This window comes from Parasteatoda tepidariorum, chromosome 4 (genome assembly GCF_043381705.1).
Source record: "Parasteatoda tepidariorum isolate YZ-2023 chromosome 4, CAS_Ptep_4.0, whole genome shotgun sequence".
Taxonomy (NCBI): domain Eukaryota; kingdom Metazoa; phylum Arthropoda; class Arachnida; order Araneae; family Theridiidae; genus Parasteatoda; species Parasteatoda tepidariorum.
In genome coordinates this window covers 14,721,623-14,737,282 of record NC_092207.1, presented here as the reverse complement: position 1 = coordinate 14,737,282, position 15,660 = coordinate 14,721,623, and the positions used below count along the sequence as shown (strand labels likewise).

The following is a 15,660-nucleotide window of genomic DNA, read 5'->3' as shown; positions in this document are numbered from 1 at the left end:
CATCACTGTCTGCGGTCAATGTGCGGGTGGGAGACCACTTGGATCAGACTGAGTAGAGACCGAGGGTGTGCGGTATTGGTCATCGTTAAAGTGTTCTACCGTAAAGTGCTCGACTTCGCATGCAGGTCGTCGGGCTACCGAAGCGGGGGTGCCATCCTCTCTGCAGAGAATCAAAATTGTGATAGCAGGTCTTCGGATCATAAAAAGGAATGCCTCCCAGACAGTCACCTATAGCCGATTGTGCAACTCTAGTGCGACATCAATGAACTACAACAGCAACTACAATAATTCTTATGTTCACAAAAAATTTTATGCAATAAATTTTGCATTTAACCTGTTAAACCAAATCAAATATATTTTTCTGTAAGAGTAGCATCTTTCTCACGTTTCAAGATTTAAATATTGTTATTAATTTAACATTATTCACATAAAATGATGCACTTTTTTCAACTTACATTCAATTTGGGAAATTATTTTAACATCAACCGAATATTTTCAAGAATTCTATAAATGCATATTAAATTCAACATTTTCAGAAAACAGTGTAAGCTAGACTTTAGAAAAATAAAAAAAAACAATCAGCTTTAAAAAATATTTAGTGAAAAAATAAATTTTTATTGATAGCAATTGAAATTAAAATGACTGATCGTGTTATAATTAATTCGGTATTTAAAAAATTCTAAAGTTTTTCTTGTCGTATACATATAAATGTTCATATAATTATTTATGATTGGAAAATGCTCAGTAAATGTTCAAATTTGATTAATTCCAGAATTTTCAATCTTCGTTTTCATTTATGACACCATTTTCTTCTCTGTACACTTTTCTTCCGTTGACAAGGACATGAATATTGATAGTCACTTGACGTCTGGCACAATTATATACTAAAAAAGAGAATATCATTCAAATTATAAAAAATATTTCAATTTCTTCATGTGTTACTCCAAATCAAACTTTGATAGATAATTCTCAGTCCAGACACTTTTAATTATTTACAATTGCTTAACACAATTACTTTTAATTTGCTGTTCTACCGATGATTTTGCCGGGATAGCCTGGTCGGTAGGACGCTGGGCCCATGTCCGAGAGTTCATGGGTTCGAACCCCGCTAGCCGTTGACTGATGCACGTTAAATTCTGTCGAGTTGCAAAGTCCTTCATGTTCCCATAACAAATCAATACCTCTGAGGGTACTGGATTGGAGATCGATCGTTCTCTGATTCAGGTCAAAATTACGATCTGTGGATGAATGAATGGATGTATGAATGAGTCCGCCCTATAAACGGGTGTGACGTATGGTGTGACTGAAGTCGGATTCTTGGCCAGTGATATGATGGCGCCAGTGAAAAACAAAAAACGTACTGTCTGTCTTAAATTGTTCGGTTTCACCAAGCAGGCTCGCTAGTGTGGCAAGTCGCATTAGAAACAACAGCACAGATGATTTAAATAGTTGAGATTTGCTTTTAGTTTGTCTGGCTTAATATGGAATATTAAAATTAGAATTAAAATCATCAAATATGAGTACAAGTACGTGAATATCCAATTATTATATCAAAAATTATAAAAGAGTTCTCGTTTTTTTTGTGCACTAGTAAATGTTACTGCACTAATTTAACCATATTAGGGTTCAATTCTATCAATATCATCGAATAGATTTAGGTGGGGTAAACTGACTGAGACAGCTTTGGCAGTAACCGGCCTTAGTGCCTAAGAAGAAGAAAAAGAGTGACATTCTATTACTATTAAGGGGACCGGAAAGTAACGTCATTTCGGTGCCTTAAATATTCATTAGTCTTAAAAACCAATTATTTTTTTTCGATTCATTTAGATTCATTTTCGATCCGCATTGAAAGGTTGTTGCTAACTAGGGTGAATATATTATTGATTAAAAATCAAATCTTGATAACAAATATCAAACGCACAGAAAAGATATTACTTTCCAGTCCCCCTAATATTTTAATTTGTTTTAGGAAAGTAAGGAAATAGCTGTATAAATCTCAAATTATTAAGCTCATATCCTAATTTTTCTTTTTACTAAATTGACGAAATACTTAATTTTAATTTTTAGGAAATGGAACAATTTATGTAATCTAACTGAAATATTTAAAATAGTGCAATTCATTCAAATATAACAAATAATTAAAATATAAAAAATACATTCAAATACCTTGGAGATTTTCTGTCAAACTTTCCTCATACATTTGCCTCCACTGTAAATAAATACAAAACATATATTTTTTTAAATATTAAAATTTTTTCAAACCATTTAATACTATGCTTATAGTAATTTTTAATCAATACGTGTATGACCTTAAAATAATTCTCTTGATAGAAAACTAACAATGTAGCCAACATATTTGCACTTAATCTAAAGTAGTACTTGAATGTAAAGTAGTCCAAAAAAGTCTAAATTAGGACCAAATGTTAACGATTTTACTCAATGTGAGCAAGCTGCGTATACGACGACTCCATGTAAAAAGATAATGTATTGTGTGTAGTGTGTTGATATCTAGCAGAAATTCTTTAAATTTGAATATTACTGACTCTTATGTGTATCATATATTTATGTTATAATAAATTTTAATATTATTGTATAACAGAAAAGTCGACAAGATTGTGTAGGGGTCAGGAACAGGCTTTGTATCAGAAAGGTTCTGGCTTCGAATCCCGGGCAAAGCATGGATGTTCTTTCATTCTCTGTATTATCTGTCTTTACTGTGGGAGCAACGTTGGCTTACCTAATATGGTGCCCCTAAAAGAGTGGCCAACAAATCTGCCCTTCAGGTGCCTGTATTGACGAAAGGTCATTCCTCTAGTGGGCATCGGGGGGGAAAATCTATCTAATAGCTGCTACTACACATTAAGTAATGTAAAAACAACTATATTAGTGTGTCAGTACACCAGGAACTATCCTTGTTTCTTTATGAATTGTGACATCAAGAACCTAGTGTTATCAGTGATGTTTCAATACATAATTTGGTGTAAAATAGTTGTCCCCATTATTGATGTTCAGATACACAAAAATATTTTGCACTGTGTTTTGCCGTTTTATCAGTTTTAGTTCAGTTGTTATGTGCCACAGTAATCTTAGTTACCTGCATTAAGTTTTCTGCAGTTAAAAGCCCTCCACTAAATAGGCCTTTCTCCATTGATTCATCTCCAGCTATGCGTTTGGCTACCTGCAAATGATGATAGTTTTTGAATGAAAGCATCAAAACCTCTAAAAAATAGCAACAAATTATTTTCAACATTTAAATGTATTTCTTAAGTTTTATATTAATTTTTTATTTGATTATATATATTATGCCTATGGCTGTTATATCTACATTGTATTTGGTACACCATATTGAATCAATGTTGGAGATTTCTGCTCCTTAAATTGGTTAATAACAGTTTATAAGAAATTTATTGTCCCACTTGTTCCTACTTTTGAAAAAGTTTAGATTTTTTTCTTAATTCTCCAGAAGTAACCAAAACCTCTAAAAATTGTCAAAACACTAAACTCCAAATGCACTTATTACACACATAAAAAAAGCTGGCCCCCATCTTTCTAATTCAAAGATAATAATAACAAGGGAATTTATTAATTTTATAATTTTACTGTTTAATTTAATAATCATCGGAAAAGTTTGACTTTATGAGATCACGAATTTTTTTCTAATTCTAAAATGCGTAGTTTTAAATAATAAAAACCCAAATTTGACAAAATAAACCGAAATATTTTCGAGAAACAAAATTAAAAACATGATTTTTTATAAACTGCTCTTATTAATTAACATATTTAAGGTTATACCCTCCATACATTTAGTGTGAGATCATTACATCAATGTAGCAAAAAAACTCAATTTTTTCCAAACAAACAAAAATTATTTTAAAGGTAACGAAAATTTCAAATCTTTATGACATAGAATTCCACTTAAAAGTAAAACTAACAAACTAAAAATAAAAACGTGAAACTCTTACTAAAGTAAGGAAATCATCATTCAAGTGATTTGTAATGCTATCATCATCGTTTGAAGCTGTATCTGCTGTACTTAAAATCTGAAAATAATGTCATAAAACTATTATTTTACATTAAATACAACATATATTTTCATCTACTGGTCATAAGTTAATGGATCTGTGTAAAGATTAAAATGTCTTAAGCAGTGCTATCCCAAAAAAAAAAATATCTTTGATAGCTATCAATTCTTGAAGAATCAAATTTAAAATGTAGGAATGAACTTAGAAAAATATATTACTTTTGTAAATTTCCTCTATTTTATAACAAGCAAATTACTATCATACAAAGGTAATATTCTTAAGAATTAAATTATTAACAATTATTGATTAAATTATTAACAAAAATACTTTATTCTACACATTTTTATCACTATTTACAGGTTAAACTAATGTTTCTAAAAGGGTTGAAAAAATAAGTTTACAGAAAAAAATAGTTCGGTCAAAACTATTAGATTATGGTTAAATTTACCGTTTTTATAAATCTATGGCAACTACAAAAAGCTCGGTAATTTTTACCAAGCCCTTTGATAATAATTTTAGTAAAATAAATATGGTTTAATAATACGTGATAAAATCTGTCAATGGTGGTAAAACTTGGTATTTTTATCATAATACTTCAGAGTATGTCATAAAAACCCTTTATTCAGTTAAATTTCATTTTCAGTTTTGTATTTTTTCCAAAGTGTATGGTAATAAAAACTGTAATTTTGAAAACCAAAACTTCCGGTAAACCTTTCCATATGAACAGAATAGTTACCAAATGAATGGTTTAAGCACCGTATATTTTGATTTTAAATTGACCAAATTTTGGTCAATTATAATTGACCAAAATTTTTGTTTTTTTTGTTTTGTTTTTTTACAAATAATGTCATTACCATACAGTCGGTAATTTAACCAGAGCTTTTTTTCCTAACTACCTTAATTTACCTTTAAGTTAACTATACATTGTTTGCACAATTTTACAACATAGGTTATGGATTTATGCTCCTGTTTATTGAAATGAATATCTGTATTCAATAGCATGAAAATAATTTAAATTTTAGTGAAACATTTACTAGGAATAAATTCATTCTACGACAAAAAAATTTTAGGGATGTTATTAAAATCCTGTTTGAGAATGACAAGTCTGGATGTGCTTTGACGAATTTTTCCCCATGAGAGGAAGAAGATTTAAGGACTTACTCATGGAACGTAAGCTTTATAAATCTTCAAAATTTTTAATTATGTTATCTATAGCATATTATTTTCATAATTTTACCCTCAAGAATTTTTTTTTGCTCTCAATATACTTGACAGATACGAGAATTAAAAAAAAATTTAGATTAAAATTACTTCATTCCTCTTTCATTCTATACCGCACCACACTATTTGCAATGAATCAATTTAAGACGATAAAAAAAAATCAGTTTAGAGCAATTGATATTTATATTACTACTAAAAATATACTTGAAAAATATCTTGGCATCTTTTTCATAACACTAAGAATGATATCCTTCTATTCTGAGAAATACACTGTAAAAATTTTGGATCGAATCTCTGTAAAAAGTACAGGAACTCAGAGTACCTGCACATTTTGCCGTAAAATCCATGTAATAGAGCAAACAATCTGTTACACCGTGATTTTTTCAGTAATAATTACCGCAAAATTAAGGAATTTCTCTAACTAAATATATATCACAGTAACAACTATGGTACAATATTTTAGAGTAAAAATGGATTTTACGGTAAAATGGATTTTATGGTAAAATAGATTTTATGGTAAAATAGATTTTGCAGATGATGCACTCAAAAAGCTGGTACTTTATACCCGAATTTAATCCGGAATTTTTCCCAGTGTATGCAGTGATCAGCTAAAACTTTTTCAAATTCCTCTCTCGGTTGTAATTGGAAACTAATTGGATATTGATCCAATTAGGCAAATAATTGGAGATTGATACAATTGTTTAATTTCCCTCTTCAATAATGTATTTTCTCCCACGGTATCAAATCAACGGAGTATTCTAAAAAAATTTCTTTTTTACACAGTTGAGTGTTTCCGTGTCAGGGAGACTTATAGATTTGAGAGAAATTATATATTGAATAATTTCCTCATGACAGAAAAAATATCGAGTCAAAATACTTATTTTTCAAACTTTGAGTAATACAATACTTTCCTTTATATTCATTACGGAAAATTATTTTTTCAAAAATCTTACGTTACTTTGTGAGATCGTTGGCGCGTTTTTGATGCCAAGGAGAGGATGGAGATCAACAATTCTTTCAAACTGGCTGAGATAATAGATCTTTTAGGTTTAAAGAGAATTATCAAAAGTTTTAGAAGCAATCTTTAGTTTGAAGAATAACCTTTTAAAGAACTATCCCATTTTGTGAGTTGTAAAACTTGACAGAACACTCTACAGTATTCAAGGGAAATTTTTATCAAATTTCTCTTTTCGTTGTTAGGCAACTATTTAGATGTTGACAAAATTATTTTATTTCCCCCTTCAATACCGTATTTTCCCCATGGTTTCTAAGCAATGGAGCATTCAAAAAAGAATTTCCGTTTTACACTGTTTAAAGGGCCGGGATAGCCTCGTCGGAAGGGCGCTGAGCCCATGTCCGAGAGCTCGTGGGTTCGAACCCCGTGACTGATGCGCGTTAAATCTGTCGAGTCGCAAAAGTCCACCATGTTCCCATAACAAATCAATACCTCTGGGGGTACTGGAATGGAGATCGATCGCTCTCTGATTCAGGTCAAAACTACGATCTGTGGATGAATGAATGGATGTATGAATGGGTCCGCCCTATGAACGGGTGCGACGTATGGTGTAGCAGAAGTCGAATTCTTGGCCATAGATGGCGCCACTGACAAACAAGAAACGCACACTCTGCCTTAAATTTGCTCGGTTTCACCAAGCAGGCTAGCCCGTGTGGCAAGTGCCATTAGAAACAACAACAACAGCACCGTTTAAGCACAGTGTTCCCTTGTAAGAGAGCAATATCGTGCACAATTCCCTCATAACGTAATAAATATCAAGTCAAGTATAATGCTTATTTTTTAAGCACTGAATAGTACACATTACTTTCCGTTATATTCATTTCCGAAAATTATATTTCAAAAATCTTACGGAATTTCATTTGTTAGACACATTAGTGAGATCATTTGTTGGGTTTTTGCTGACAAGGGGAAAACAGAGAATAACAATTCTTTAAAACATGCTTAGGTAATATATGAATAGACCCTTTTCGTTTCAAAAGTAATTATCAAAATTTTGGAAGAAATCTTTATTTTTAAGAATATTCCTGAAAAGAATTATTCATTTGTGAGTTCTTCACTGTACAATGCTAATTCAGGAGTACTTAAACTTCTTTAACTTCGGCTTAATATTAATAAAAGTTATTAAAAGTAAACGTCTCTTGAATCAATTTTAAAAATAACATTGATTGTTAAAGATTGATTGTTGCGTAAAATACAACAGAATTGGAATTTTCAAGAAGAAGAAAAATATTTAATAAAGAAATGGATAAAGCCACTTATTAAATAAAACCGAGGGACTAATAAACTAAATAAAATCATTAATATGGGATTAACAAAATAATAATTTATGGGCACACAAACTTCAACCTAATATTGATAAATATTATTAGAAGTACCCGTTTCATTAATCAATTTTAAAAATAGCATTATTTTTTAAAGATTCATTATTGCGTAAAATACAACAAAATTGGAAGAGTTTTCGAAACGAAAAGAAAATTAAGTAAACAAATGGAAAGGACCATTTTCTTAAAAAAAAACTAAGGGACTAATATAGGAGTATTATCTGTAAAAATAAGAATAATAAACTGCTTAAATGTAAGATTAATAAACTTAATAATAAAAGGGATTGATAAATGAAATAATAATGAGAATCGAAATAAAAATTGGATTAAAAAACTGAATAATTAGAGAACTAATAAACTAAATAAAAGTAGAAATAAAGAAATGATAATAGGCATTGATAAACTAAATACTAAGAACAATAATTAAAAAATGATAAGATTAATAAACTAAATAATGATGAATTGATGAAATAAATATTATTATGATTACTAAGCTAAATAATAATAAGTTTGATAAAGCAAATTATAATAATCTGATTGATAAAATCATGAAAGTATTAGAAAAGTAAATAATAAAAGAATAATTAAATAAATAATAGAATTTTAAATATTATTAGAATTGAGAAATTAATCATAAACTAAACGATAATAGTAATGATAAACTAAAAAAATAATAAAATTAATAAACCAGTTGCCATAAATCAAGAACTATATGATAGGTTGGTAAGATATCGGCCGATGAACTTTATCATTTACACCATTTATTTATTAATAAGGTTTATAATATAAATCCATGTTTTACTGATTTAATACGAAATAAGCATTCTACTAACAAGAAAAATATTTAAGTTTAAAAAAATTGGTTTAATTTTTAAATTTCCAAGTAGCTTTGATGACTCACCTCCAACCACTCATATTTGGAACATGTGCTTCAACTTTGTACAAATTTTTATAGCATAAAAAATACTAGTTCAGTATAAATTAATAGTTATTTCTGGAATAAAAGTTTTCATATAACGAATCAAAATATCAAACCCAAACTTGCCTAAAATAAATTTGTACTAAATAGTTTGAATGATTCAAAATAAAATACGAGCAATTCTAAATAATTGAAGTACCAGCTTTTATTTCATGATATTTATCCGATTTCATTCAAAATAATTTAATAAATATGCATTTCATAAATAAAATATTCCAACAGAAAATAATATTTTCGTGTGACTTTATAAAAAACAATACGAAATAGTATTATATAAAAGAATATTTTAGATATTATTAAAATAAAAATAAAAACTTACCTCTTTAAGTTTGTTAAAAACTTGAGATATTGGATAATCGATCTAAAAGAAGATAAATTATTTTTTCATTTGAGTGAAATCAATTTTTACTTAACATCATATAAGAATTTATAAAGAGTTTCGTCTTGTAAAAAAGTACGGATCAACTTACCTTTTGGCTGTTGCATTGGTGTAAAAAGTTTTTCAAATGGATCGAGAAAGAGAGAACACTTTTACTTCAGCTCCCGCTATAGCGAATAAATTTGTAAAATTGGTAAACAAAGTATCATGCAAAAGTGATGCACTCTATAATTTTTACTTCAGAGGCGAAAAGAATAACATGTTCTTCTTTTTAGTCCATTTGAAAAACTTTTTCTACTTTATTAGTTTTGATTTTCTTAAATTCTTTATCGGATTTACTTTACCGGAAATAGATCAGTAGGCAATAAATTCTATTCGACTGTTAACGGGCAGTGAACTGTGTCTGTAAGGATCAGGAAAAGATAAATTCCCATTATTATTTGCCATAATGCTCCAATGAACACTCATGCTCGAATATTCTATTCGAATGCAGCAAATTACACCGAAGACCCATTACATTATGACCACCCTCCATCTATAACAGTGGGCTAGCCCAGGTTTTCATGGTTTCTCCCCCAGGAACAATATTTTCATGGGGCTCATTAGGACCCATAATTCTCATAGAACAATCCCTGACGTCTGTAAGCTACTTGAACATAGTTGCAGACCAGGTTAAACCATTCATGGCAACAGTTTTTCCTGCTGGGGAAGGTGTTTACCAACAGGATAATGTGCCATGTCATAAGGGTCGAATCGTCATGGATTGGTTCGAGGAACATTCCAGTGACTTTCAAGTCATGTCTTGGCCCCCAAATTCACCTGACTTTAATCCAATAGAGCATTTGTGGTCCTACTTAGAAAACCGAATTCGTGCTGCCACGCTATCCCCTCGCAATGTGAGGGAATTGCAGGACCAGTTGGTGAGCGCTTGGTGCTAGATACCTCATACTACCTATCATCACCTTGTGGAATCAATGCCACGGCGGGTGCTAGCAGTTTTGAGGGCTAAAGGTGGTCCTACATGTTATTAGCAGGGTAGTCATAATGCAATGGCTCTTAGGTGTATATTTGGAGAATACATGCTTGCAGCGAAAAGGAGGCAATTAAAACTTGCATTGTAGAAATTCGAGCACTCAAGCTAATCAGACAACTGTCGAAATTTTCTCTGAAGAAACAATTTATATCATAATAATGACAGTATAATATATTTACAGCTTTGAAAATACGATTGAAACATTCGTTTCACCGAGGGAAAAGCTTCAGTTGAAATTTAAGCACTCTAGCTCTTCAGAAAATCCTCAAAATTTGATATGAGTTAAATGCTTTGTGGGGACAAATTGGCGGTGAATTCTGTTTGTAGCAATCAGGAAAGTTCAGTATAGCATTAGAGTCAATGCTGTGTGACAGGAATACGAAAGAGAAAAATGAAAAAAGGTGTTTCTAAAATAAGTTATTGCTAATCTCAGTACTTTTAAGAATATTCTTTGAAATTACGTACTTTAATTTTCAAAGTTTGAAATGAAAACCATGTTTGAACAATTTTTAATGCTATGCCATAGTCTTAATATAATCTAGTTTAAGAATAGTTCAGTTTTTGCACTTTTATCTTTTTATTCCAGTATAACCTGCTCTAAATTCAAATTTTTATTCAACTTGCCTTATTTATTAATTAATTAATTTATTTATTTATATATTTTGTTACTTTTTTTTTCCTTTTACAGTCAAAAAACTATAAACAAGAAATTAGTTTCATACTTTTCTCTGAGGCTGTTGGAAAATTTTTTTAGATAGCTGGAAGCATTTAATAGATTGTATGAAATGTTTAACAGATAATTTGAAAAGTATTCGACAGAGTTTTTGAACATTCAAACATTTGCTAGATTATCTGTTAAAAGTTCAAAATTATACGTTTTTCTTTCTTTCTTTTTTTTAATTTAGTCGTGATTACAAGCAACCATGATCATTGAAGATTATTCGAAATCATAATGCAATACTTATTACAATTAATCAAGTGATCTTGTAAGTCATGATTAAGATTACATTTAAACCTCATCTGTTTTTAGACTTTCTGGACATTTTTGGACTTATGGAATTGGTCTAATTAGGATGGACCTCTTGGAGATTAGAAACAACAGCAACAAGATTACATTTATTGATTCTGATTTAATGAAATTTTATTTGTATTTCTTCCAATATAGTTTTAAAAAAAGTGGGAAATTGAGTGAATTGCAACTGACAAAAGCTCCCATGAAAACACGAAGAGAAATGTTTTAAAAATAAGATTTTCCTTAACAAATAAATAATTAAATTTAAAAATAGAAAATAATTACTGATGACGAAGACAACAATTCCTCTTGACTTTCATTCCAGCTATCATAACTAGCATTTCCCCGTTTGAATTTCTGCAGAAAATAAATCATATAAAAAAAATATTATAATTGCAATAAAAATAATAAGATGATAAAGAATAATAATATTACAATAATAGCATAATTAATTTTAATAAGAGATTAAGCATTTAAAATTTGGAGGACAGCCATGTTTATGTTCAATTATTTTACCAACCTATTTTTTAACTGTCAAAATTAACTACATTTAATAAAATAGCTACAGAACAAAAAAGAGATTTTTTTTTAAAAGTCTACCTTATTTTATTTAAAGTTTATTAAATTTCAAAATAAGTAATGTTGATGAAATACTTGCAAGATATTTTTACAAATAACGCAAAGATATGGCGGTTTGTTTTCTAGATATTCACACGCATTCATATATACATATATATATAGAGAGAGAGAGAGATAGATAGATATAGACGTGAAGCCTAAACTTCATCTTATCATCAATAACATCGTTCACTAGAGTTCATAAACGTAGTGAAAATATCTCAATATAATTTAATATTAATGTAAGGTGATCACGAATTCCTTATGTTCCTAGAATGGTTCAACTAAATTAGTAGAAAAACTAACAAAAGCTCTGAATACAATTAAGTCGGTAAGAATAAAAACGACTTAAACTTTTTGACCGATCGACTGTAAGTGCTGCTTAAAATGCATGACAGTATTCTTCTGACATCTATATTTCATGTGTAGAAGCATCAAATCAATTGTGATATGCTAAAACTGTGGTAATTTATCATCAAAATTTGTCCAAGATAGAAACGAATTTATTCTTAATATTCTGCTATAAGTTTATCTCTTATGGGAAGATAGACGTGATTTTCCGCGATTGCGTCTGCATGCCATATTGTCAGGGTCAGAAATCAAAATAAAATTTCAAAAATACAAATTTTTAGTAATATCTCAACACTAAATAGAATTCTACAAAAAAATTCACTTACCCAAAAAATAAATGCAGCAAACCAAATAACAAACAATAGCAATCCCAAAATGCAAAAACCGTTTAAAGAATCATAAAAGCAGGAATCTTTTAACCATAATTCGATGCTTCTGGACCAATCAGAAATTTGTTGAGCATTAAACCACTCTTTGGTGCTTTTCATCTCATCCAAAATATACAGAAATATGCTGTGGATCGGTTCAATCCAATCATACATATGTTGTGCATTTAACCACTCTTTCGTGTTTTTCAACTCATCCAAAATATACTGAAGTATGATGTAGGTTGATTCTGACTGTGGAATTAAGTAGACATATTTAAATAAAGGCAAAAAGTTACTAAAGCTTTTCTTTACTGACTTAAAATATTTTAATTTGCACACATATATTTTTTTTAAAAAATGTCTTTAAATTTGGGCATGCAATAAATATAATTCGAAGCAGAGAAACAGTTTTGATAAATGCACTTTTTATGAAATCTCTCGCTCTGAAATATATTTATTTTTTCAAAATTAAAAATTTATTCCTTGCAGAAGAAAGTTTTACGTTTAATATCTCTATAAAAAATATGTCACGAAATTTAAAAAATTTAGCTTACAAATTTAACTTAGCTTTTGCTTTTATATTTTTAACAACAACCTTTAAATTGAACTTCGTCTCACTCGAGCTAGCAAAAATTTAAAAGCTCAACTAAAAAAAGAATTTAATAAGTTTGAAATATAAGAAAACAGGAAGAAAAAAGTTGGTTTGAAATTCTTAATTAGAGTTAAAGAATACGCTCAGAACTTGAATAAAACTGAAAAAACTTAGTTGAGAATTTGAAAATAGTGGATTTAGTTTGTTTTAAAACTTTACGCCTTCTCGTATGAAACATTGCATCCAAAAACATAAAGTCAGCTTTGCCAAAATTAGTGAGTAGGTGGACAATGCTAATATTTGAGAAATCAATTGTAATTTGATATAGCTACCTTCTATTAAGAAAAAAGTCCTCGGAAAACGCAAGAGAATATGCCTATAAAGATGCTTAAGTCAGATTTGCTTTAAACCAACATTTGTTAAATTCGTTCATCAGACTCATTTGACATTCAGTCAAATGAAAAGAAAATTACAAAGAAATCAAATACTATCAGCTTACTTTTTTCGAGTTTGTGTATTCTGACCAGTGTCTTCGGAAATTCTAAAAACTAATAGCAAAATTTCTAAAAGAACATTCGAAAACTCACTGTTTTCACTTTCCAACTTAAAATTTTTGCGAAGAGATATCCCTTACAGAAATTCTCTAACAGTATTAATATTTGGAAAAAAAAATATGTCTGTTAGAAAATTTCTACGAGAGATATCTGGTCGCAAAGTAATAAATTGCGCTGTAAAAAATTACGAATCAAATCACGGAAAAATTATCGGCACTATTTTTACCATAAAATCCATTTTTACCGAACGCATTGAAGCAACGAAAAATATTTAATATACTATATATTTTACAGTTATAATTCTGTTAAAGCCACTGAATCACTCTAATAAAATACATATCACTGTAAAAAATTCACGGTAAAATATTTTACTGTGAAAATGGATTTTACGGTAAAATAGATTTTACGGCTGATGAACCCTAAGTGTTGGTATTTTATATCGTAATTTAATCCGGAAGTCTTGACAGTGTGGTAAGGTAGATCAGTGAGTTTTCGAATATTCGTTTAGAAATTTAGTTACCAGTTTTTTAGTATTGTAAGGACGCTGGTCAGCTTAGGCTTGTAGACTCACCTGTTTATCTTGAAATATTGTTTTATCTTCATATTGAAGTTTTGACTTATCTTCCTTCTGAAGTTTTACTTTGGTTTCATTTTGAAGTTTTACTTTAGTTTCGTTTTGCAGCTTTACTTTGGATTCATTTTGAAGTTTTAGCTTGGTTTCGTTTTGAAGTTTCTCTTCGTTTTCAAGGTGAAGTCTTAAGTTTTCTACTTCCAATTTCATCCCTAAATAATAATAAAAATAAAGCTAAATTCGCTACAAATTTTTAAGGGTCTTTTTCTGTAACGAAGGAAAATTTAAAAAAAAAAAACACAATTCGAGCACCTTTAACAAAATTAACTTAACAGTTAAAAACAAAGTTAACAAAAATTACAAAAATAAATGTAACAGTTAAGAACTCTGATTAGTAATAAAAACAGCATATTGTTGGCTAAAAAGCGTTATTCCTAAAAACTAAAGTCCTTTGAAGAACTGTCTGTCAGAGGTATGCTTTCAAAAAGGAAAAGAAAACTTAATTTATTAGGATTTTTTAAATTAGAATTAAAAATTATTTTGCATTGATTTTAAAATAAGTATAAATGTACAGGTCACTAAAGGATAAAATTTTTACCTGAAATATGCTGTTGCCAAACAAAATAGGCACACAATATATGCACACAAAATGGAGTTTTGCATTTAAAAATTTGCTTTCAGCCAAGTTTATTTTTCTTTTAGACTAGCATTTACAAAATACATCAGCTAATTTATGTAACTTTTCGTAAGTCGTGATGAAATTTTGGAAAGCATGCATTTCTCGACAAATTGAAAAAGCTTGTTGTCTTCAAGATATTCATCAAAACTACATGATAGCTATGTGAAAAGTATATTAGTCTGTTACAATTAACTTCACTGTTTCACACAATCTCTTACGACTTATTTAAAAATATTTTTACAAAAAAAAAGGAAAAAAGTAACACCATTTTTTAGAAAAGTACGTTAGTGTGTTGGAAATCATTTTTAAATATTTAATTTGAAGTGAAATTCGAAAAAAACTTTAAGGCAATCAAAAATTTATTTAACAAATAGTTATTTTATTTACTGAACAACCCTTATTTCTCATTGTAACCAAAAAGGTCTTTTCACTAAACATGTGATAATTTTAAAAAAGTTTAATATTTCTCAATGCTAGTTGAATTTTTACGGAGTAATAAAATGTAAATAATCAATAAATATAAATAATTAAAAATAATTATTTCAGTTTTATTAATTGGGTCGGTAAATAGTATTTCAGTTTTGCGCTTGATTTCGTAGTGTTGATCAATCGGCAACAATACGAAATCAAGCACAAAACTGAAGGACAATATACCGACCCAATTAATAAAGCTGAAATAGTTGATATTTTTAATTATTATTATTATTACCTGGTCTTCCCGATAGTTTTACGTTATTAGATTAAGCAAAACACGTTTTTAGAAGTTCACCCCAGAATAATGATTAATTGTATTCAGTATCGCTTGATATGATGTTCTTATCCTAGACGAACTCATGATAGTTAATATTCACCATACTATAGCAATTTCCTCCGAAACTAATCCCTTTCGGGGGGTTTAAAAAACATATTACCACAATACCTATAGTAGCTACCTTGGCACCCAT

General features: G+C 29.3%; 1 protein-coding gene across 1 annotated transcript; it reads right to left on the bottom strand.

The window, feature by feature from the left end:
- Positions 1–658: 658 nt before the first annotated feature.
- LOC107441405 (uncharacterized) lies at positions 659–15,660 on the bottom strand. The gene is made up of 9 exons (XM_043040681.2): positions 15,636–15,660; positions 14,038–14,249; positions 12,279–12,572; positions 11,269–11,340; positions 8,879–8,920; positions 3,963–4,040; positions 3,095–3,178; positions 2,167–2,209; positions 659–884 (listed from the first exon to the last, which is right to left on the bottom strand). The coding sequence occupies exons 1-9, from the start codon at positions 15,658–15,660 to the stop codon at positions 778–780; spliced, it is 957 nt and encodes a 318-aa protein (XP_042896615.1). The 3' UTR covers positions 659–777.